General features: G+C 52.5%; 11 protein-coding genes across 11 annotated transcripts; 7 read left to right on the forward strand and 4 right to left on the reverse strand.

The window, feature by feature from the left end:
• Positions 1-2,441: 2,441 nt before the first annotated feature.
• CDV56_105059 (cytochrome P450) lies at positions 2,442-3,995 on the forward strand (the record flags this gene model as incomplete). Its single annotated transcript, XM_026758678.1, has 1 exon — positions 2,442-3,995. The coding sequence occupies one exon, from the start codon at positions 2,442-2,444 to the stop codon at positions 3,993-3,995; it is 1,554 nt and encodes a 517-aa protein (XP_026616156.1).
• A 66-nt stretch (positions 3,996-4,061) lies between these two features.
• Positions 4,062-4,907, reverse strand: CDV56_105183 (SDR family oxidoreductase; the record flags this gene model as incomplete). Its single annotated transcript, XM_026758802.1, has 1 exon — positions 4,062-4,907. One exon carries the CDS (start codon positions 4,905-4,907, stop codon positions 4,062-4,064), a length of 846 nt encoding a protein of 281 aa, XP_026616157.1.
• A 288-nt stretch (positions 4,908-5,195) lies between these two features.
• On the reverse strand, positions 5,196-6,443 carry CDV56_105275 (magnesium transporter CorA family protein; the record flags this gene model as incomplete). Its single annotated transcript, XM_026758894.1, has 1 exon — positions 5,196-6,443. One exon carries the CDS (start codon positions 6,441-6,443, stop codon positions 5,196-5,198), a length of 1,248 nt encoding a protein of 415 aa, XP_026616158.1.
• Positions 6,444-6,960: 517 nt separating this feature from the next.
• Positions 6,961-8,433, forward strand: CDV56_105419 (putative MFS pantothenate transporter; the record flags this gene model as incomplete). Its single annotated transcript, XM_026759038.1, has 2 exons — positions 6,961-7,563; positions 7,609-8,433. The coding sequence occupies 2 exons, from the start codon at positions 6,961-6,963 to the stop codon at positions 8,431-8,433; spliced, it is 1,428 nt and encodes a 475-aa protein (XP_026616159.1).
• Positions 8,434-8,706: 273 nt separating this feature from the next.
• On the forward strand, positions 8,707-9,640 carry CDV56_105552 (uncharacterized protein; the record flags this gene model as incomplete). Its single annotated transcript, XM_026759171.1, has 4 exons — positions 8,707-8,852; positions 9,068-9,175; positions 9,230-9,386; positions 9,455-9,640. The coding sequence occupies 4 exons, from the start codon at positions 8,707-8,709 to the stop codon at positions 9,638-9,640; spliced, it is 597 nt and encodes a 198-aa protein (XP_026616160.1).
• A 1,115-nt stretch (positions 9,641-10,755) lies between these two features.
• CDV56_105706 (uncharacterized protein) lies at positions 10,756-12,459 on the forward strand (the record flags this gene model as incomplete). Its single annotated transcript, XM_026759325.1, has 1 exon — positions 10,756-12,459. The coding sequence occupies one exon, from the start codon at positions 10,756-10,758 to the stop codon at positions 12,457-12,459; it is 1,704 nt and encodes a 567-aa protein (XP_026616161.1).
• Positions 12,460-12,670: 211 nt separating this feature from the next.
• Positions 12,671-14,157, forward strand: CDV56_105839 (NAD(P)/FAD-dependent oxidoreductase; the record flags this gene model as incomplete). Its single annotated transcript, XM_026759458.1, has 2 exons — positions 12,671-13,234; positions 13,285-14,157. 2 exons carry the CDS (start codon positions 12,671-12,673, stop codon positions 14,155-14,157), a joined length of 1,437 nt encoding a protein of 478 aa, XP_026616162.1.
• An 84-nt stretch (positions 14,158-14,241) lies between these two features.
• On the reverse strand, positions 14,242-16,251 carry SRB4 (mediator of RNA polymerase II transcription subunit 17; the record flags this gene model as incomplete). Its single annotated transcript, XM_026759571.1, has 3 exons — positions 14,242-15,485; positions 15,540-15,925; positions 15,980-16,251. 3 exons carry the CDS (start codon positions 16,249-16,251, stop codon positions 14,242-14,244), a joined length of 1,902 nt encoding a protein of 633 aa, XP_026616163.1.
• Positions 16,252-17,446: 1,195 nt separating this feature from the next.
• Positions 17,447-19,988, forward strand: CDV56_106164 (ATP-dependent 6-phosphofructokinase; the record flags this gene model as incomplete). The annotated part of the gene is made up of 4 exons (XM_026759783.1): positions 17,447-18,187; positions 18,245-18,706; positions 18,762-19,902; positions 19,957-19,988. 4 exons carry the CDS (start codon positions 17,447-17,449, stop codon positions 19,986-19,988), a joined length of 2,376 nt encoding a protein of 791 aa, XP_026616164.1.
• A 279-nt stretch (positions 19,989-20,267) lies between these two features.
• On the reverse strand, positions 20,268-21,874 carry isn1 (IMP 5'-nucleotidase ISN1; the record flags this gene model as incomplete). The annotated part of the gene is made up of 8 exons (XM_026759968.1): positions 20,268-20,372; positions 20,425-20,564; positions 20,632-21,426; positions 21,471-21,618; positions 21,664-21,678; positions 21,722-21,742; positions 21,791-21,801; positions 21,850-21,874. The coding sequence occupies 8 exons, from the start codon at positions 21,872-21,874 to the stop codon at positions 20,268-20,270; spliced, it is 1,260 nt and encodes a 419-aa protein (XP_026616165.1).
• A 733-nt stretch (positions 21,875-22,607) lies between these two features.
• CDV56_106501 (uncharacterized protein) lies at positions 22,608-23,348 on the forward strand (the record flags this gene model as incomplete). Its single annotated transcript, XM_026760120.1, has 1 exon — positions 22,608-23,348. One exon carries the CDS (start codon positions 22,608-22,610, stop codon positions 23,346-23,348), a length of 741 nt encoding a protein of 246 aa, XP_026616166.1.
• Between the last annotated feature and the right edge of the window lie 57 nt (positions 23,349-23,405).

Consider the following 23,405-nt stretch of genomic DNA (forward strand, 5'->3'; position numbering starts at 1 on the left):
ATGGAAATCTCTGAGATGAGCTCGACCCTGTGGGGATTATTGAAAGGAGCATATGGGCTGTTTAAGCGATCCATAGCTGATAGGATTCAAGTAATGATAGTAAAAAAAGCTTTGAGAGGTACAATAGATGCTATTGAGATGATCCAAGCTTCGTTCGATGTGTAATGAAGCTGTCATAGAAGATGTTGAGAGGTAGAAGTTTTTTCTGTGGCGCAGTGATGCAATTTCCCCTCCTATACAACCTCATAGAGATATTCACCACAACCTTTGGTAGAAAAATGTGAATGCTTATAGTGCATACAAATAAAATAGAGATGGAGGTCTCCTGCTGCTATGTGTCGAGCCTTATTTTAGATACCTAAGGACTGGTGTGAATGCCTGTAGTACTCTCCTATAGAACATAGTGAATATAGGAAGTCTCCTCTACCTCCATTTCGAAAGATCTATGAGCACAGCCGATATAGATAGTGAAGGGTCATTCTGACATTCAGTTTGAGAGGCCAATTGGGATTAGTCTACCATTGGAGGTCATTCGGACCGAAGAATCTGGAAAGCGCTCAGAGATGAGGACCTGTGTCTCCTTGCCTCCAAGCGACAGATCATCATGCTTCTACCATTCGAAGTCGATTTGGTAAGTGGTTTGATTACCCGTTTATATTCGAGCATCCGCATTGGCCATCAGCCTCGGATTTCAAGGGGAATGCAGGGCTTCTACAAAAGGCTTCATTGAGCTGAAGCCAAGAGGTCATCAGTGAGAGACAGTTGATTACATTTGACGGATTGTTAGGAATACAGAACTATGAATACATAGATGATTATAGAAATGCAATCGGGACCCATCCTGCGAGGGTATTCTAGGAAAAGAATAGGGAGAAATGATAAGAAGACATTGAATCGACTGTAAGGGAGCTTTCAACACTTAATCCCATGCCTTTCGAAATTCCATTGAATTCATCGGCATCGAAGCTCATCTTAGCTGCACCTAAATGGCCAATGATCGACATATGTGGTGTCGTATGTTCATCATGGATCCTATTGATGGAGCTCGCTAACTTTCTTGAAGGTCAAGACAGTTTTTGCCAATATGCCTTTTCGAAGCATTTCAGGCAAAGTGAACCAGCATGATAAAAAGAGAGCAAATTAAATGGATGTATATGCACCAGCTTTTATGCAAAGAGCATGTCCCCATTGAACTGTAGCTTAAGCATTAGCCAAACTAGTAAGCTTATTATCTGTTGACATCAGGGCTTTCAAATCCACTTCTTCTCCTCATCCTACAGACATCAACCGCAAACTGTTTACGTTTAGGTTGACCTTTCAACCAGGTGCTTCCGCTCTGACATCGATCACAAATGAAGTTACTCGAGAAAAAGACACATGCAGAACTACAACTCACTCCATGTTCAGGAAGTCTCGTGGCCATCTTTAGGCCCTGTGTGGTCGGCACAGATATCCCACCAATACTACTACCAGAGAGCAGATAGCTTGAGCCTAAAGGCCAGCTTGACACCAGAGAAACAACATCTTAGTATTCCAATCGGGCTGAATTATCTCCAGGCAACCAAATGAATCATTGCTCACATGCTATTTTATCATGGAGGGTACTATAGAGGTGCCAGCATTCCCTACTCCAGATTTCATGACTTACATTAACCCCCTCTTTGAAGAGTGCTGACGGAGAATTCTGTACTGGAAAAGTGAAACCGTCCTCCCAAAGTAAGTACGATGTCTTCAATCTTAGGATCCGAGTCAAAGTGGTCGTTCTAACCATGATTCCTCTGTTATGACAATAGTCGTACGAATGCAAGGGCTGGACGCCTGATCATCATAGCAGCACGGGTTAAGTTGCCTTCAGCGACGACCTCATCACCATTGAGACTTAGCAGATATGCCGACCGTCGACCTGGCCACGACGATTTTGACACAACTCAAGCTAGACAGGCATGCCAATGCAGAAGGTCTCTTACAGCAACAGTCGCTGCAGCACAGTGCAATCACCCACAGCCATATCGCACATTTATATCCAATCACACGGGGAGGATAGGCGTGATACAGCAGGAGGCTAACTGTTTGGCAGGGATTATATATAGTGTCAACGTTGACCCCTCCCGTGCTGCAGCTGCGAAATAGCATTGCATTCGGTTAAAGTCATTCTCCACCTATATGCGACACGGGCTGGGGAAGAGATTGGCTACTGTTGGGCATGGTGTGTAGGTCTGCGTATCCTATAGACTAGTGCAATTGTGAGGCGATTGACTGAACTGAGGACAATAGAGCGGGGTCAATTATCCACTAGGTAGGTTGTGACCATATTCTCTCCGGGTGAAGACATAAAAGACGGCTCCTGTCTCCAAGGTCCCTCGAGACCGACCTGTTGGACGTGTGAGAACTTTGAGATTGATTCTGACCACCCCCTTCATCAGCAGAGTATCGAGTTAAACATGTCTTTGAATGTACTATCAGGGATCGCAGTTCTTCTAATCCTTCGTCTCCTGTTCGAATATCATCGCGGCCGAAAACTCCCTCCAGGTCCACGCGGCCTCCCACTGATTGGCAACATTCATCAAGCCCCTCAAGATCACCCCTGGCGAGTGTATGACCAATGGAGCAAGAAGTACGGACCGCTCATGAGCGCCCAATTTGGCCGGCAAACCATGATCCTCATCGCAGACGCAAAAATAGCCCGTGAACTGCTCGACAAACGGGGCAGCGTCTACAGCGACCGACCGCGGATGGTCATGGCAAGCGAGAACGTGACAAAGGGCATGCATTTGCTGCTGCGGCAGTATGATGAGCGGTACCGGCTGCATCAGCGCATGGAAGCCCCAGTGTTGAGTCCGCGTGCGTCGCCGACATATTTCCCCCTGCAGGATCTGGAAAGTAAACAGCTTCTGCATGATCTGCTTTCCTCGAATGACTTCTGTAAGCATTTCGAGCGGTTCTCTACCAGCGTGGTGTATAGTCTCGCATACGGGATCCGGCTGCCAACCGGCGACGAGCAGGACATTCAGGATCTTCGGCACATCGTGCATAATTTTACTTATGCCGCGCGCGTGGGGACATGGATTGTCGATGCCATTCCTTTGTTGAATCGCTTGCCTGCGTGTCTCGCGCCGTGGAAACGCACCGCAGAGGAACTGTTCCAGCTTGAGGCCGCGCTGCACCTCAAAAACATGGATATCGGGCTCAAAAGCAAGTCCTGGAACTGGACCAAGGAGCTTGCCAGGTCCAAGCAGGCGCAAGAAATGAATAAGCTCGAGTTCGCGTATGATGTGGGTATTCTCACGGATGCAGGGTACGAGACTACCGCGACCGTCATGCGTGTTTTCGTTCTAGCTGCACTGGCCTATCCTTCCTTTATTGCCAAAGCGCAGAAAGAGCTCGATGATGTTGTTGGACCGGATCGACTACCTACGCTGTCAGACAAGGAAAACCTGCCCTACATCCAAGCTCTGATAGAAGAAACCCTGCGCTGGCGAAGCATCGTTCCTGGCGGTGTACCTCACGCTTCCGCAAAAGAAGACACTTATTTAGGCTACCGGATCCCCAAAGGAGCGACCATCGTCCCGCTACATTGGTCCATGAGTATGCATGAGGAGCACTTTGAGAACCCGACGGAGTTTCATCCCGAGCGCTGGCTGGATTCGGAGCCTGAAGGGCGCTTTACCAACTTCTTTGGGTACGGGAGACGTGTCTGCACTGGGCGACACATTGCCCGGAACTCGTTGTTCATCCTTATGGCGCGGATTCTGTGGGGGTTTGAGATTCGAAATGCAATGGATGTGGATGGGAGGCCGAAGGCTATTGATGATATGGCGTTCAACTCAGGGTTCGTGTCTGTGCCGGATCCTTTTGGGGCAGTGTTTGTGCCACGCAGCGAGCGCGCGAAGATGGTTGTTGAGAAGGAGTGGGAGGATACCGAGAAGGATATAAACGTGTTGATGGATTCGATCAGGGAGCAGCAGAGGTCGATTGGATTGGAGGTGCGTGCATAATCGGCCGGAAGTGTTGGACTCGACTATCACTGTGACTCGACGCTTCTTCAATGTATGCTAAGACAGCTACACAACCAACCGCATCTTCAATTTATCCTCCCGGACAATCTCCTCCCTCCTCTGCACCAACTCCTCCATATCCCACGTAACACTCATATACCTCCCACCCAACCACTCCCTCCTCTCCTGCGTCAACCAACTCATCGCATCCCCAGCAAGCTCCGCCGTATCCGGCAGAAGCCCATGCAACGCCTTAATCCCCAGCGCCAGCTCCGTCGGCACACCACCAGGGTGAATCGCATACGCCAACATCCCCTCACCCGCATACTCGGCCATCACGAACTCCGTCAACCGCAGCACAGCAAACTTCCCCGTCTGATACGCCGAAGCCCCCGGCCGAACATGCAGCGCCCCGATAGAACTCACATTCACGATCGTCTTCTGCGTCCCCCTCCGCAGCAGCGGCATGAACGCCCGCGTGGTCAGGTACACCCCCTTCACATTCACCTCCCACGACCCCCACCAGTCCTCCGGGTCGCTTTCCGCGATGTGAACCCACGTCTCCGACGTCCCGGCATTGTTAATCAGGATATCGAGGTGGCCGAACTCAGCGGCGACTTCCGCTGCAGCGGCCGCCACGCTGGTCTCATCCGCGACGTCGAGGGTCAGTTTGAGGATTGTTGGTGGCGGGTGGCCCGCTGCTTTGGCGGTGGATAGGAGGGCGGTCTCGACGGTGTCGAGGGGGCCTCGGGAGGCGATGGCGATGGATGGGGCGCCAGCTCGCGCAAAGGAGTGCGCGGTTGCGAGGCCGATGCCGCGGGAGGCGCCGGTGATGAGGACTTTGTGGTTGTGGTGGGTGGAGTGGGCGATGTAGGGGTAGGTGTCGTGGTGCTGGGTAGTAATGAAGTCCATGTTGCAGTTAGTCGTTTGATTTACTGCCGCGAAGCAAACTATGTGATTTACTGATACTGCCTTGTGATGACAATGGGACGCTTGGGTACAAGGAAAGAGCAGGCTTTATAAAGCTTGTTGGTTGTATTCCAAGGGGATAACGGCCGGTTACCGGTAATTCCGATAAATCCGCTGGTGCTGACATGTTGATCAATCGACCAAGTGGGTCAGAGGCAGAATATCGAAGGCTTGTCTCTTTAGTCCTCTTTTAATGCATCTGCTCGTAGGATGACGACAACCCTGTGAAAGTCACAGAAATCGACTGCGCCGCGCAACCGCCAAAGACAAACCAATCAACGCGAGAATAACACCCAAAATCCCAAACCACCACGCTAGCCCCTCGCTGTTCTTGCCCGGCACCATGACATTCATCCCAAACAGACCGGTGATGATCTGCATAGGCACGATACAGGACGCAATCACCGTCAGACGGCTGAGCGTAGCCACTATCTGATTGCGCATCCGGGTCGAGTCGAACGACAGCTGACTCAGGTACTTATCCTGCGACCGGGACAGTCTCTGCTCCGAGTGCGCCAGGTTGGAGACCATGGTCAAGACGTGGTCTTGGATATCGCTGAGGTAGGAGACCACTTCGGTCGTGGAACCCAGTGTGTCGCAGTGCCGGGCAAAACACCGGATGACGTCGGTTTTGTCGTTGAGGAGTTGCCGGATCTGGAGCACTTGTCTGCGCGATTTATAGATCTGCTTCAGTGCAAGTCCGATATCATCCGGTCGGGTGATGGAGACACTGTCTTCCATCGTCTCCACGCTGGCTTCAACTTGGTTGATGAGTGGAGCGAAGCCGTCGACGATGTCGTCGCTGCATTTTTCAGTCAAATTTTTCCAAAAGCAGGGAAAGGTGGCATACATCAGAGCGTAAGAAATCCAGTCACTTGTCAAAAAGAGATGGCTTTGATGGTCCTTGATCCGACTCCGGACGTGACTGGTATGAGGACTGCTGCCAAAGGTGAAGCTGAGAACTCCCTCACGGAATACAATAGCATAGACGTTGCATCCTGACGTCCGCGAGCCAGGCGTGTCTTCCGCCTGCTGGGGCGGCCGTAGTGAGAGGAAATAATACGGGCCAAAGAGTTCGATCTTTTCCCGGGTTTCCCGGATCTTGATATCCTCCGTTGTCAACGGATGAATGTCAAACAGTCGGGAAAGAAGCTCGATGTCTCCATCCGAAGGATCCGTGACGTCGAGCCACCAGATACCATCATGCTCTCCACTGTCAAGTAACTCGTGGAGAGGTCCATAGATCAACGCCAAAGAGTTGATGCTGGATGCATGAATCACCGAATCCAGCCGGGTGGTGAAGAAGCTGAACTGTGCTGATTCGGTATCGGAATAATCTTCCAGGCAATCACGCCTGTGTAACTTCTCTGGTTCCTGAGCCCGACCCCGAAATGCTTTTTCCCTCTCCCCGGACACTCCTCGACTCCCTGTGCGACTCCTCCGGCTCAGGAGCCGTCTAAGTCCGGAGAAGAGCTCCATCGTCCAAATATAGCGAAAGAGTGGAGATCATCGGACGTCGCATTGAATTTTGTACGCAGAGTAGCCCCCAAGCCATACTGTTGTTTAATCATTGAGGCAATTCTGATGGAATCAAGGATTATTCAGAGTTTTCTCTGGGAGGTGGCAGTGCTCAGCTCTGCCAAGACCTTGGCCCCTGGGGTGGTATGTCGTAGTGATCGGCGGGTCGATCATGGTCTCATCAAGGGATGAGCTTATTTAAAAGACTTGAAAAATGTATCTGGCAATAATCATTACGGAGTCGTATGAAGTGATAAATTTCTAATAATTTCCAAGAACCGAACGAAGTGTTTCTGGTGTTGTGCTGCAACCCGCGCAGACACCTCAATGCTCAGGCATCCATGCGGAGAAGTCACGCGACATGTCTTGGCAGGGGACCAATTTTTGTCGAATCAAAAAGGCTCTTCTCATCAGCATGCGGTCAAGTTGATCGTCGTCGAGTCCGAGCATCAAGAGGGGTATCTCATCTCAGAAGGAGATGACCATCCTCCCCTCCTCATCATGCCTCCCATCCAGCATGATGCGGCTCCTTCCTGGGTTTCACGACCCGGAAAGCAAACTCCGGTTCAAGATTGATTTCTTCATCCTCACTTTCTGCTGTGTCACCTATTTCTTCAACTATCTCGATCGCTCAAACCTCAGTAATGCATACGTATCAGGCATGAAGGAAGAGCTCAGCTTCCATGGCAACCAGCTCAATGTTATCAACACCATCTTCACCGTGGGCTACATCCTCGGCCAAGTCCCCAGCAACCTGGCTCTGACGTACTTCCGCCCGCGCATCTTTTTCCCCGCCATGATCCTCCTGTGGGGCGGTCTGACTATGACCACGGCCGCGGTGCACAGTCCGCAGGGGATCATGGCCATCCGCTTTTTTCTCGGTCTAGCCGAGTCCAGCACCTTTGTAGGGACGCACTATATCCTTGGATCCTGGTACACGGAGCCGGAGCTGGGCAAACGTAGCGGTATCTTTACGGCTTCTGGTCTGGCTGGGACGATGTTTGGTGGTTTCATCCAGACGGGTATTCATTCGTCGTTGGATGGGGCCAGAGGACTGTCGGGATGGCGGTGGTTATTCATTGTCAGTTTGTCTTCTTCCAAATTGCTCCACTGCTAACTGTGATAGATTGATGGGCTGATCACCCTTCCCATTGCCATCTATGGCCTTCTCCTCTTCCCTGACACGCCATCCACCACTCGCGCTCCATATCTCACCGAGTCGGAGCGTGCCTTGGCCATTTCCAGATTGCCTGCGACCAATGCCGACCGTGCCCCCTTGAATCGGGCTTTCATCAAACGCACGTTCACCACGTGGTACTGGTGGGCCTTTGTCATCCTCTGGATGATCGCCGGCGAGACGGAGTCCTTCTCGTCTAACTCGCTTCTGGCACTGTACATGAAATCTCATCCTACGATCAAGTACTCCGTCGCGCAGCTGAACAACTACCCAACAGGCGTTCCGGCCGTCGGGATCATCTCAACCCTCTTCTGGGCTACATTGACTGACGTCCTGCACGGTAAACGCTACTTGGTTGCTTACTTTATTGGCATTACCGGGGTCGTGACCTCCGTCCTTATCCTGACGAGGTTCAACTCAACCCCGACCGTGTTCGGGGCATATTACTGGGCCGGTGCCGTCTATGCATGCCAAGCTACGTTCTTCGCATGGTGCAACGATGCGATGCGATCGCAGGATGCGCGGCAGCGGTCGGTGGTCATTGCGAGTATGAACATGGGGAATAATGCGGTCAATGCGTGGTGGAGTATCATATTCTACTCGGCGGACCTGGCGCCACGGTTTACGCGGGGGATGTGGGCGATGATTGGGTGTTCGATTGCATTGGTGATATGGGCGTCGTGGATTGTGTTTATGACGGTTAGGGAGAAGACTCGGCAGGATGATAGAGAGGTCAGGGATTGTTCTACTGAGCGTCCCAAGACTGAAGTGTGATGTCGATGATTGATTTATATGACGAGAGCCATGAATGATTATGATATCTGAATTATGCTTGATAATCAACTCTCATACAGCCCTGAGTCAATAGGACATTTGACTGCTATCTCCGTAAATTCCGTGTTCCACCGTGAAGTCGTGCTTTGATCGAACATTAATCATCCTTCTAGCCGATTATTTATAAGTCCTTGAAGCAGGATGTCATCTGCTTCATCTACAACTCCAACAACGTCCATCGATCATCAAAATCTATCATCTACCTCATCAACAATGTCAACATACCTCATAACCGGCACCTCCCGCGGCCTGGGCCTCGCCCTGGTACGCCACCTCGCCAGCCTCCCCAGTTCCTCTGTAGGAACCATCTTCGCAACATCCCGCTCAGAACACCCAAACCTACACGAACTCAGCCAACAGTCCGATCGGATCCAGTGGGTCAGATGCGATGTTAACGACGCAGAAAGCGTGCAGGATGCCGCCAGGGTAGTGCAGGGTAGACTGCAGGGGAAAGGGCTGGACGTACTCATCAATAATGCGGGTGTGATGCCGCACACAAACGGTCTAATTGCGAATATGCATGTCCTTCTAGCGTCTCTTAGGATCCTTGAGCAATAGCTAACTGATATGGTAGGGATGATTTGACTGAGACCTTCCATACAAACGTCACTGGCACCCATAATGTTACCCGGGCATTCCTCCCTCTACTCCGCGAGGGACAGAGGAAGCTCGTTGTTAATATGTGCGTCGACACTTTATTCTCTTGCTTCTGCTTGCCGTCTAATCAATGTGATAGTTCGACAACCCTCGGCTCAATGACTCTCGCACCAGTCTACAAACTCGCGCCAGCACCAGCTTACAAAATCACCAAAGCAGCATTGACCATGTTGACGGTGCAGTACGCGCAGGATTACGCAAGCGAGGGATTCACCTTTCTCGCTGTGAGTCCCGGTGTAAGTCTCTTTTACTCCGTTTACCATAATTTCTTCTTTTTCTTCAGGGGAGGTGCTGATCCCTACAGTGGCTCCAAACAGAAATGGGAGGGTCACGAGCCGATCTCCCCCCTGCGACCGGGGCAGAGGCAGTCCTCAATATCGTGCAGAAGGCAACCCCGTCTCAGAACGGAAAGGCTCTAAATATTCATGTGCCGGGATGGGAGGAGAATGAGGGATTGAATCAGTACGATGGCAAGGAGGTGCCGTGGTAACAGCCGAGAAGACGCGATGAGTGGGATGTTTGTGTTGATAGGTACTCCGAATAATCATCAAGCCACATTGCTGAAGGATTCTATTACAGGGATGTACGATGTTTATGCAGATACAATGGGAGAAGTGTTCATATTGCGTCGTTATTTCTGGATGTCGGCCGTAGGACATTTCCCAAGCCCAGATTCAACTTCCACCAACAACCATAGAGTTGGAGGCTTGTCGATAATCTTAAATGAGGATATATATGCCATATTTTTCCTTTAGGTCTTTAGATAAGATATTTTGAACTCTCTTCCACTTAGGAAGTTCGGCTGCAGTCGCGGGCGCCAGGCAACTCCAATTCCACCTGTCATATTCTGTGCCCCCGTGTCTCATATCCGCACGTTGCTTTTTTTCTTCTTCCAGCATAATTTGTCAAGACGAAGAAGCAAAAAAAAAATCTTGGGAGCTTGCTTGCTTCACTCGACAATTTATAAGCACAGGACCCTGCTTGTAATGGTCTTCGCCATTTCTGTTTCCGTGATGATACTTGTCTTCTTTCTGCTCGCAACCAACATCTAACTCATTATAAGTAACGGTTCATGAAATGGTTAGATGGCTTGAGACTGTATAGCTTGACGATTGAAACTAGAGCTACAGACTCAAATGAGAAATCACTATGCAGCTGTGCCGCACCGTCTGGCGTCCTTTGTGTAGGTACTTTTTTATGTAAAGAGTCCAGGTTCGTCAGTTCTTCCCGTCCTAGCAGCCGGATCACGTATCACAACTTACCTGTCTTCAGCGAGATGTCAAAAGTCCATGTGAGGTCCACTGGGAATGTGTTCAGGGGAGTTTGACAGGCGGTGGGTAGTGGGTACTAATCAACGACAGATGTGATACATCAGTTGCCCTTTGCCTTGAAATTATGGAGCAAGCATTCAAACTGAGGGCAATCTTCAGGAACTTCAGCAATGGCTGGGGAGTTGTTTTGGCATATAAGCAACTGATTTTTCTGGACAGAGTAAGTTTCACTTCCTTCTTTTTGTCTTCTTCATCGTCCCTGCTTTCATTCATTCGCTCTTTTCCACATTGTCACTCATTATCTCATTCCATCATTCATTAATTTCCTCTCACCATGAACAAAAGAAAGGTCGACTTCATGTCCGACCCTGTGGACACACATGAGATCTCTGAGCTGCACGAGCTTCATGGCGAAGGCGAAGCACCAGGCCCGGGTAGCCAACTCCCTGAGACCCAAGAACCACGCAAAAAGAAGAAGAAGAACAAGAAGAAGAAGCGGTCCTCTGAAACCACTCAGACTGGTGAGAGTAGTCAACAGGGTCTTGCACAGATCATGGAGCTCCAGCAGGCGAACCAGAGCAACTCTCTCACTGATGAGGAATTTTCGCCGGGCATGTTCCATCGTCTCACGACGATCACCCCTCTCAATGGTCCTCATGCAAATCCCAACCGGCGATTCCCTCCCGCCCCAATCCCCTTCAAACACAACGACTACCTGCACACCCTGCCGATCTCCGAAGCAGACGTCATTGCGATGCAGCTCTTCCAGGGAACGTACCGGCTCGAGATCAGCGAACTCCCCCACCAGGAATGTCGGATGACCCTCATCTGGGACTACGACCGTCTCTGGGGCTGCTTCGACATTGGCGTGTGGAAGGGCCTGATGCTCATCGACCCTGGGCCGCGGGATAACACCATGAACTCGTACTCCTTTGCGTGGCGAGGTGTCTGCGAGAACGAGCCCGAGGTCGCGTATGATAACGAGGGTATCACAACCGGAGAAATCATCCTGGGTGGAAACGGTCTTGTGTCCGGCTGCTTCAGGGGAATGGCCGTTGCGGATTTCCCCGACGACAAGTGCGACTTCAAGGCCGTGCGGGAGGTAGGACCGCCCATGGTGCCGTGGCCTGTTGAGACTTTCGTCGCGGACTGGAATTATCTTCAGCATGACAATGCGAAGGAGCCTGAGTCGGCCCGATTGGTTCTGCTTCCTCTTTCTCCCGAGCCGGAGTCGCAGGTCGTGAATGACGAGACCATGCAGATGGACTGCGATCAAGATCGGGAGGAGCCAGACCAGGTCCAGGAGGAGCAAGATCAGGACCAGGACGAGGTCACTACTGAAGTGCATCCATCCTCTCCTGTCCGTCAACCGGCTGAGACACCACACACTTCCCCGCCGCCAGAGGAACCCGCTCAGCAATCTCAACCGGCTCCCAGTACCATCGGTCGACTCCACGCAGCCTCGTTCACCATGCAGCGCTCCTGGGCCCGCCACAACCAGGACAAGTTCCTCGAGGTCGTCTGTGGCAGCTACGAGATCTCCAGCCCAACCATGAAACACAACTGGTCGCGCAAAGCCAGCAAACTCAAGATGCGCCTTCTCGTCGATCGCGGAGAAAGCTGCGTCTGGGGCATGTTCGCCATGGGCGTCTACCGCGGCATGATGCTCTTCCAGGAGTCACCCATCCGCTTCCAGAAGGACAAGAGGCTGAAGTTTTGCTGGCGGGGCAGGGAGACGGATGGTCGCGACTGCGCGGAGAAGCTGGGGTACCTCTTCTTCGCGGAGGATATGAGTATTCAGGGGTGTTTTTACGATATGTATGGCGATGTGCCGTTTGCCGGAAGACGAAGGACACGTCCGGCTGTTGATTCGCGATTTGACGAGGCTTTCTTCAAGCAGCAGTGGTGGGAGCATGAACCGGTTCCGCCGACTCTGCTTCGACAGGTTCACGCTCAGGCTCAGGTTCAGACTCAGGCTGAGGCTCAGACCGAGACTGAGGTTCGGACTGAGCATCAGACTCAACCTCCGACCCAGTAAGGATGTGCTCCCTTATCTATTCCGGTTAACGGCTTTGGTTATCTTGTTGATCCTATAGATTAGATATGATTAGACAGATAAATCGGATAGTATTGTCTCGGTGTCTCCTCACCTTGTGACCCCGCATTCAGTTGCCCTTATCAATAATCCCTCGCAGCAGAACAGATGCAGTTGAACTACCACCGTAACACAATCAGCAGAGCCTCCTACAATGCAATCTGACCCCAAGGACAACATCTCCTATCTCCTAACCACTGACCCCGGTCTCCCCGCCTCAAATCCCACTCCCTCGTACTGGCAAGAACCCCCTCACCCTTTATCTCACACCAAATCCCCCACGCTCCCCAGGCAAACAGACATTGCAATCATTGGCTCTGGCATCACCGGCCTCGCAGTCTGCAAAACCCTTCTGGAAGCTCACCCAGCCACCAACATCACGATATTCGAAGCCCGAGCCCTCTGCTCTGGCGCGACGGGTCGAAATGGGGGACAGCTGGCGGCTAATGCGGGGGAGGAGTATGCGCATTTGGCGGGGATTCATGGGAGTGAGATGGCCGGACGGATTGTGCATTTTACGCTGAAGAATCTGCAGAAGATGGAGGAGTTGTGTAGCGCGTTTGCGACTGAGGAGGGGGAGCTGCAGAAAGTGACGAAACTGCGTGTGTTTTTGACGGATGGCGCGTTTGAGCAGTTTGAGAGGAGTGTGAAGTTGATGGAGAGGGATCATCCGTCTCTGCGGGGTTTGTATACCGTGCTTGATGCCGGGGGATTGAAGGTATGAGACGATATGTTCTCGAGGTACGATGCTGGTGTTGACGGTCGCAGGAGGAATATAACGTCGATGGCGCAGGAGGCGCGCTCCTCCCGGCGGGAACGGTATGGCCCTACCGTGTTGTCACCAGCACGTTCGCACGTCTCTTCGGAAAACATCCTTCTAGACTCTCCATTGAAACGAATACCCCGGTGACGGAAGTCAACTACGACCAAACCAGCAAGACACACCCATATACCATTCGCACGCCGCGAGGGTCCGTCCGCGCGACAAAGATAGCATACTGCACCAACGGCTACGCGAGCCATCTCCTGCCCAACCTGCGCGGACGGATATACCCATTCAAAGGGACGATGACGGTGCAGGATCCAGGTAATTTCCCCAACCGGGGTAAAGATCTCTCGTGGGGATTCCATTATCCAGCATTGTACGATGCGAAGACAGGCAGCTATCAGGCTGGGCTGTATTATCTCATGCAGAATACTAGGTCGGGGTATTTCTTCTTTGGTGGGGAGGATAAGAGACTAGAGGATTGTCTGTCGGCGGATGATACTCGAGTTGAAGCAGGGTCTGTCGAGAATCTGCAACGGAAACTCCCCTCGTGCCTTGGGGGGACTGAGGCTGAGGCTTGGAGGCTGGTGAGCGCCTGGAGTGGAGTTATGGGATTCTCTGCAGACGGGCTGCCTGTGGTAGGACAGTTGCCGGCTCTGCTGACGGGGAGAGACGGCGATGGCGAGTATCTGGCTGCGGCCTTCAACGGATACGGCATGGCTAACTGCTTGCTATCTGGAGAGGCTCTGGCGAGGATAATGCTGGGGGAGGACGTGAGTGACTGGTTGCCGGAGGCTTATGCCATTCATCCTCGGAGGCTGGAGAAGTTGACGTTACATGGAGCAGTAAAGAGCTATTTGAATGAGGTATATTGAATTAGTCTATCGGGTATCATGGGTTCATCTCATAAAATTTATGACAGGATCGGCTAGAAGTGGCCCCTACAGGCTGTTTCCTATCTACCATTTCGAAACAGCCGCAACGTACTCCATGAGGCTTGGGGCCGTTGTAGGGCCTGCTTTCCATGTCTGCGTCGTGGCTGGTGCGGCACGGCGGTAATGTTCGGCGCCCTGCACATCGTAGGTTTGAACAACCAGCTCATCCCGCGATAGGACGACCTTCATCTTCTTTTGCTTTCCATCGGTTGAAGTGGCCAGCAACTCCCCGTGGTGAGGATACGTCGCCTCCCAAGGAACAGACTTAGCTTCGGTCTTTGCAATGCTTGAAGCTGGTGAGGTTTGAGATTGAATCGCCGCGACTATATCTAGCATTATGAAATGCGTAATGATCGATGCCGCCTGGTCGTGCAGCCCAATGCGGTTCGGCGGCTGGACGTCTGGGTAGTGAGGCAGGTTGAGTGAGATCTCAAAATGGGTCCCAAAAGGTGGTACCGACGAATTGGTGCGAGTCTTCACTTTGAAAGAGCTATGTGGCGTGAGAAGATCCGCCAGGAATGTGGACTCGAGTGGCAGAAGGAACTGTCTGATCAGACCCTCCACCTTCGGGACCGAGCGATCAATGTTCAAAAAGTTCACCGATGAGTAGGGTATCGCAGTGAAGTTACAACTGAGGCCTGCTGATTGAAGTACTCCATAGACATCCTTCACAAAGGACTCTAGCCACCGCACATGGAAGCTGTGCTGCAAGCATGCCATGATCGGCCGCAGCAGCTGGTATTCGGGGATGTGGCGTCGCTTTTGGGACAACGGAGGAGGCGGTTGTGTTCTTCGACGTAGGTTTTGGCGATGAGCATAGCATAGTAGAATGCGAATTGAGTGGGCAAGTGCATCGGCGAGCACGTTGTGTTCTTCGGATTTCGTCTCGTTGCCATCTACATGTGCCTCTTGGTCGGGATCCACAAGGTCAAGCAGAATGTCTTGCTCCTCGGACACAGCAAATTGAACCAAGTTCTGGCGTGTCGTCACACCTTGGCTACCCATTATCCTCGCCTCTCGGAACAGTTCGTGGAAAAGCTCCTCCTCATACAGTGTATCTCGCGCCTGCAGGATACGGCCTTCGATTGATTCTGGGTCCTGGGCGGCCGACCGGTACCGCTTGGAACAGCCAGTGATGATGCCATGGTCCTTCACACGTACACGCACTGTCTTTGCCTTCGTCGGCACCAATCCTTTGTCCAGTATGAGCGCGCCATCTTCAGATCGCCGTAGAGCTGCGAGGCCTCGGTCGCGGAAAATCGGGGTCGCTGTAGAGCAAGAAGTCAGCACTCGTTTCAGTATTACTTGATTTGCTAGCTCACCTTCAAGAAAGCCATATTGCACACCCAAGGCTTGTCCCTCACGGGGCAGCCTGCACAGTTTCCAGCCCTTGTCCTTGACAGCCAACACTTCATGCCAATATCTCGTCTCGGAAGCGACTTCATTTTCCAGTCTTGAAGCGGACTTCAACAATTTATCAGCAGCAGCGTTGAAGCTCTGCAGCCTCCATCCACGCGATACTGACTTTGTGTCTCTAACAGCTGCTTCGGACTTTGGTGGAGGGTTGACGATTTCTGCATTAAGGGAACCGAGTGGTGCAACTTGCTTCAGATAAGCGGACATGGAGGTTTCGGCCTGTCGTGGGGTGTGCTTGGAGAGTAGCAATGAAATGAAATCGAGAGCAAACATCGCTTCCATGTGTGCCTGCCTATAAGACCTCAGTACTGACCGATCGGCCATATCACCCTGATGGTCGCCTTACATCGCAAACTGAGTTATCTCCGCTCGTCGTTTGTATAATTGATCCAACCGCTCTGTTGTGTCCAGCTCGGCCCCTGCTCCCTCGCCCTCATCCTCATCAATTGTGTATTCCTTGCTCTTCTCCTCCTCGATCTTTGCGCGGAGACTCTCCTCACTTACATCGCGGAACGATCCCCACTGAGCATTAATCTGGGCGATCTCGACTGGCAACGGATCTGGACGGTCGCGCTTTTCGAGCAGTGGGCGCAAGGGAAGGGTAAATTGATCAGCCATGGTGACGGTCAGACGCGCCCTACGTCGATGAATTGTGGGCAGCGTCGAGGGATTCTTTGAGGCTGGGAATGAAAGATGGAGAGAGTGACGCCGAGGCACGTGACAACTGGAGCTCAAACATCTTCAACAACTCAACATGCTTTAATCATCCATCATGATTTATACACCAGTAGCAGATAATAATCGGTGAAACTTACATACTTCTTTTGGAAACTTAATTAGACAAGCAAAAGAATCCTATTAAATGCCTTGTGTATACTCCTGGGTGGCTCTACCCTCTACTTCGTTGGCGATATATATTCCACATTGACCTCAAGAGACGTATATCGGAAAGGCGATTGGTACTTTTCATGAGTGAACTAGCCGTCTTTATAGGACTGATGATGTTGCCATCAACTCTATGATATGCTTCTCACCAAAATTAACTCTATATACCTGTGTAGGCGTACGATCTGGTGGATCTTGGCGGCGAGACGAATGCACTGAGGGAGGTGTCAAGCTCATCAATGATACATCTAGGTGGCCCAAGGAGTTCACGATAGAATAGTACATAGACAGTACCTAGTGTCTGACGTCCAACGCGTTATCAATCTCAATTAGACAGTATCAAGATCAACACTGACTGCATTGCAAACAGCCGTGCCTGGATGATGTGCATCGAATCAACTTCTAGATATCCATCCGGTTTCTCAGGGGATCAATTGCATTGGTCGCCGTGGCGTCACTGACAAGTCACGTGAGAAACTAGCCCTGCCCTGAGTACGGCCACGTGACTTCTCAAGGTCAGACGAAAGGGGGGCCGTGACGTCGACGATGGATGCTGGTCTTGTAATGACGCATGGAAAACCTTCCGCTGGGAGCTCAGAACCTGCAGGGATTTCTTGAAAGAGGGGTTATCGGCTGTTGATCATCCATAAAGTTCTACCATTGTCTTTCTTCATCAGATTGTCAGCCAGTTCTCTCATCTCAGAGCTCATTCTCAATTAACTAGTGAATCCATTGACCGGGTCGAATCTGTGACGTACCCTTTCCCACTCCCGCTTTTACTCACCGGAAATCTTTCACCCCACCGTCACAACAACTTATCTGCTGGTTCAGTCGCAACGACAGCTGTCTCCCCTGGAGCTTCACTTTCCGGTCTAGCGATTGATCCCTACAACACTCCTTTGTGGATCAGTCTAGTGTCGTCAACAGGATGAGCTCAACACAAGCGCCCGTCGAGCCGCCCAAGAGACGCCGCATCGGTGTCCTCACCTCGGGTGGTGATGCCCCCGGTATGAACGGAGCCGTGCGGGCCGTCGTCCGTATGGCCATCTACTCCGACTGCGAAGCATACGCCGTGTTCGAAGGTTATGAGGGGTTGGTTCATGGTGGTAATATGATTCGTCAGCTGCACTGGGAAGATGTCCGTGGCTGGCTCTCCAAGGGTGGTACGCTGATTGGATCTGCTCGGAGCATGGCTTTCCGCGAACGCGCTGGACGTCTCAAGGCCGCTAAGAACATGGTGCTCCGCGGTATCGATGCTCTCGTTGTCTGCGGTGGTGATGGAAGTTTGACCGGTGCCGACGTCTTCCGTTCGGAATGGCCTGGTTTGCTGGAGGAGCTGGTCAAGACCGGCAAGTTGACTGAAGAACAGATCAAGCCGTACAAGGTGTTGAACATTGTTGGTTTGGTTGGTTCTATTGACAACGACATGTCCGGCACTGACGCCACGATCGGCTGCTATTCCTCTCTCACACGAATTTGCGATGCCGTCGATGACGTTTTCGATACCGCCTTTTCCCACCAGCGAGGTTTCGTTATTGAGGTTATGGGGCGACACTGCGGTTGGTTGGCTTTGATGTCCGCCATCAGCACGGGTGCTGACTGGTTGTTCATTCCGGAGATGCCTCCTCGCGATGGGTGGGAGGATGCCATGTGCTCTATCATTACCAAGGTGGGTCGCGCAATATCTTGTTACCAGCATTGGAGTTGACAGAATCTTCCGCCATAGAACCGCACAGAACGTGGCAAGCGTCGTACTATTGTTATCGTGGCCGAAGGTGCTCAGGACCGCAGTCTCAACAAGATTTCTAGCTCCACGATCAAAGATATTCTCACTCAGCGGCTCGGGCTGGATACTAGAGTTACTGTGCTGGGACACACTCAGAGAGGAGGAGCAGCATGCGCGTATGACCGGTGGCTGTCCACCTTGCAGGGTGTCGAAGCCGTCCGGGCTGTTCTGGATGTGAAGCCGGACTCCCCATCGCCAGTCATTACCATTCGCGAGAACAAGATCATGCGGACTTCGCTGATGGACGCAGTGCAAGAAACCAAGTATGTATCGAAGCTCATCCATGACAAGGACTTTGAGGCAGCGATGAAAATGCGGGATGCCGAGTTCAAAGAATACCACTTTGCCTATCTCAACACTGCCACACCAGATCATCCCAAGATGATCCTCCCCGAAAACAAGGTGCGTTACTATCTCTCAATCAGCCGTGTCAGCCGAGTTGGCTAACTCAAACTAGAGAATGCGGATTGCCATCATCCACGTCGGTGCCCCGGCCGGAGGTATGAACCAAGCCACCCGCGCCGTCGTCGGTTACTGCCTCACTCGTGGACACACCCCCCTGGCTATTCACAACGGTTTCCCCGGCCTTTGCCGTCACCACGATGATAAGCCAGTCGGCTCTGTTCGTGAAGTCAAGTGGCTGGAGGCCGATGCCTGGGTCAATGAGGGTGGATCGGATATCGGAACAAACCGTAGCCTGCCATCAGAGGATCTCGAGACCACCGCAATGTGCTTCGAGAAATACAAGTTTGACGCACTGTTCGTGGTGGGTGGTTTCGAGGCCTTCACAGCAGTCAGCCAGCTCCGCCAGGCCCGCGAGAAGTATCCTGCTTTCAAGATCCCCATGGTTGTTTTGCCCGCCACGATTTCGAACAATGTGCCTGGAACCGAGTACTCGCTGGGAAGCGATACCTGCCTCAACACTTTGATTGATTTCTGCGACGCCATCCGCCAGTCGGCCTCGTCTTCTCGTCGTCGTGTCTTCGTGATTGAGACACAGGGCGGTAAGTCGGGCTACATCGCCACCACCGCTGGTCTTGCCGTCGGCGCCACAGCCGTGTACATCCCCGAGGAGGGAATCGACATCAAGATGCTCTCCAACGACATCGATTTCCTGCGCGAGAACTTCGCCCGGGACAAGGGAGCGAACCGTGCCGGAAAGCTCATTTTGCGCAACGAATGTGCCTCCAGCACTTACACCACACAAGTCATCGCCGACATCTTCAAGGAGGAGGCCAAGGGTCGCTTCGAGTCCCGTTCCGCGGTTCCTGGCCACTTCCAGCAAGGAGGCAAGCCATCGCCGATGGACCGTATCCGCGCCCTCCGGATGGCGATCAAGTGTATGCTGCATCTCGAAGGCTACGCGGGCAAGTCGCGTGACGAGATTGCGGCGGACCAGATGTCTGCGACAGTCATCGGTATCAAGGGCTCGCAGGTGTTGTTCTCCGCCATGGGCGGCGAGGACGGTCTGGAGGCGACCGAGACGGATTGGGCACGCCGGCGTCCCAAGACGGAGTTCTGGCTGGAGCTTCAGAACTATGTCAACATCCTGTCTGGTCGTGCTTCTGCGGGAAAGCCGATGTGGACATGCTATGAGAGTAAGCAACTTCAGACCACCATCGTATTTGCATCACAATACTGATCTTTCACAGCCATTGACCCTTCGGCGCCAACTTCACCTTAGAGCGACCGTGCAATACCGGGGATACGATTGATGAGACGGGAAGCTGATCGCGACCCTTGAATGACATTCCGAAGAATAGCCGATGCCCTTGACCTTGGACAGTTGCGGTAGATTATGATTTTGCATCTGGAGTTGTTGAGATATACAATGGCTACATGGTCTGGGCAAATATTGAATCTAGGATTTCATAGTCAATGAATGATGGTATATCACATGCCTGCTCATACATCGTAACGCAATAATCCAGGGAACCGAAATATGACCAATAATTGAGAAATATCAAGATCGATTCTTCTCCGCCTTCTGCAACTCCTCCAGCTCATCGAGTAACTGCACCGTTTCCGCAGGACTAGCAATCCAGGCAGTCGTAGACGCCAACCGAGCCTACACAGTCACTTTCACTTTCACTTCCGAAAGGCAGGGGGCGGAGACTCACCTTGAAATCATTCGCACCAGCAGAGAGAAACTGATCGCCAACATGTAGCGTGTGCGACCGCTCGATCCCCCCGAAATACCGCTGACAAGCGCGGACACCCCAGGACTTGTCACCGATATCGACGAAGACATCATTCCCGCCTGTCACCCAGCTACATTAGCTACTTGACGCGTGGAAAAAGGAGATGGGGAGAGGGCGGGGACGAACCGTTAAACGCGCAAAAGGGCAACCTCGCACCGACGACCGACCGCTCGACTGTATTCTGCACCACGAGGACGGTCTCCTCCAGCTGCTCGCGGTGGATCTTGGTCCGGTCGTAGGGGTAGACGCCGACGGCGCGGTCCTTGCGGAGCACGGCGACAGGCAGGTTCAGATTCGCAGCGCAAGCGCGCAGCGAGGACTCGGCGATATCGAGCAGCTCGGCGATATCCTCCTGCTTCCAGGTCTTCATTTCGTCGAGGAGCCACTCGGGGCGGGGCACGTAGGTGAGGCGGTGCGGGGAGGCGGAGTCGAAGCGGAAGAGGAAGTTGCTCTCGCCGCCCATGACGACCAGGCCGTCTTTCTGGGCCGGGGTGAGGGAGGGGGAGTCGTGGACGGCGTCGAGCAGGCCCTTTAGGCGTTCGTAGTACTTTGCGCCCTCGGTGTAGCCAGCGGCCGTGACGATGCCGATGCGCACGCCCTGGTGCAGGAGGCGGATGATGCGCGGGATGGCGGGGTTGTCGGGGGTGAGGCAGGCGCCGTCATCGTAGAGGGTGACGTCTCCGTCGAAGGTGACGAGGTCGAGGCCGGGCCCGCGGACGAGGCCGAGGAGCTGCGCGGTGTTGAGGATGAGGCGGATGTCGTTGAAGGAGGGGGCGACGAAGCGGCGGCGGCTGATCATGCGTTTTGTGTCCTGGTATTTGAAGGCGTCTTCGAGCGGGAGCCGGCTGAAGAAGGAACCGGCGGTGGGGACGAGTAGTTTTAGTTTGGACTTGCCAGGGGCGTCGTCGCGTTCATGATTGACTGCCTGGGTTAGGTGGGACCAAGAACAGGGGACAGAGGCTTACTGTGGTCGTCGATGAGCTTCTCAACATCCCGGAAGATCTCCGCGTAGCGTTGATGGGTGTCGGCCGCTACGGCCACGAGATTCTCGCTGTGTTCTTGGTAGACAGCGGTGGGCTGCGAGTGCAGCACAAAGGGGACCGCCAGGAGACCCTACCGGATGAGCTTCCTGCGGTGACTATGAAGTGGTGCACTCACTTTGATCCATTCAATCTGCACATGTTAGATTGCACCTTGAAACAGAGGAAGAACTTACCAGCTGGTCTCGCCGATGCGACTATCGGAGAGTGTCAGCCACGAACAACCCTGATGGCTGACAGCATACCTTGAGAGCATCTATCAAATTGGTTAACGGCCCATCAATCTGTTTTCAAGAGGACATACATTCAACGCGATACCGAGTGGTCATGGTGAAGAGGTGTTGTCGGGTTCAGGGGGTGAGGAGGATGAGGAGTGTTGTTTGGTTCCCCGCTTTGAGAGTTGGAGAAGTCGTGCCAAGACAGGGGTGACACATTCCGTGAGGATAGCAGACACTGATTGATCATTGACTAACTGGATTATCTATAGTTACTTCGTTCATCCTAAGTGCTTATTGCCATCAAAGTGAAGATTAGGATCATTGGATATTCAGTTCTTGTATGGTGACTCATTCTGAGCCATCACTTATTGGCTCGACTCGTTGATCTTATCGTGGTTAAGCCTCGCCGTCTTCACTTTACGGTGGCTTAGACAGACCAGCAGGGATTATGTCGTGTTCTAGATTCAAGCGAAAAAACCTGCAAAAGTGCGACTCTTGCGAGCAAATTGGCGTATTCGCAAGTCCGTTCAGCCTGTGGAAGACACCTCGTATTTACGGAAGACATTGGAGCCTGAGGCATATAGCAGCCTATCACCGTCAGCCTGATCGTCCTGAGCGAAAATTGCAGGCCAGTCATCGTTCTCGACGAGGCTTAGAGTTCCATTCTCGTGTATAGGTCGAGTCATACTCGCATACTCATCCCAGCGACGATGACGATGCTATTGATGCCTGGAGTCATTCATCCAGTCTCCTGGTCATGGCAATATAAAGTGCCCAAGCCGTAAACGGAGATGTCTGTTCTCAGAATCAAACACGAATCATCTCTACCACTACCAGGTTGAACATGAATTTCCTCAGAGAAACCAACAACCCATCCCCATCGGATCCTCCTCCCCCATATACCCCCTCGGATACATCTCCCACATTGCCAGAACCAGAACCAGACGCCAAAGATCCAATCCCATACCCGTCCTCCACCACATCAGAACACACAACTTCCACCCTGATTCAGAAGCAGGGAATCCAAATCCCCTCAAAACACGACTACTTCACCTCCGGCTTCGCGTACCCTCCCTTCCTGGCCAACTACGACATCTCCTCTCACCACTGGAGCCAGTTCACCCACGACCTCAACGAGGAGGCGAAACTCTCACCCCGACAGTGGGCCACGACAGTCGCCAAGGGCGTAGGCGTTCTCGCGCTGGGCGGGATGATGGCCGGCGTGCTTGGCGCGATTCCTGCTGTCCTGGTGGCGCGCAAGGCGAGGCGGAATCGGGAGGAGATGAATCTGATTATGGCTGCTTCGGAGCGGCCAGCCGATACGGACTGCGGGTCTGAGGGGGGGTCGAGACTGTCGAGGAAGGTGGAGAGGTGGAATGAGACGTTCTTTCGGCCGAGGGGGATTGTGGTCAGGGTTGATCTTCCGTGGGAGGACCTGGACGAGATGCAGGAGATGGAGGTGATTGCTGGCCGGAGATTTGGCTCGTCGAGGAGAGATGAGCAGGCTGTGAGGGAGGATGCGTCGCGAAAGGCGAGGATTGTGATTATCCCGGTACATACAGATTCATCGGCTTCAAATTCTTGAATTAACATTTAGAAATAAAAATAAAATAAAAAAAATTGCGTTCAGATACGTCAATGG

This window comes from Aspergillus thermomutatus (genome assembly GCF_002237265.1).
Source record: "Aspergillus thermomutatus strain HMR AF 39 chromosome Unknown NODE_48, whole genome shotgun sequence".
Lineage (NCBI taxonomy): Eukaryota > Fungi > Ascomycota > Eurotiomycetes > Eurotiales > Aspergillaceae > Aspergillus > Aspergillus thermomutatus.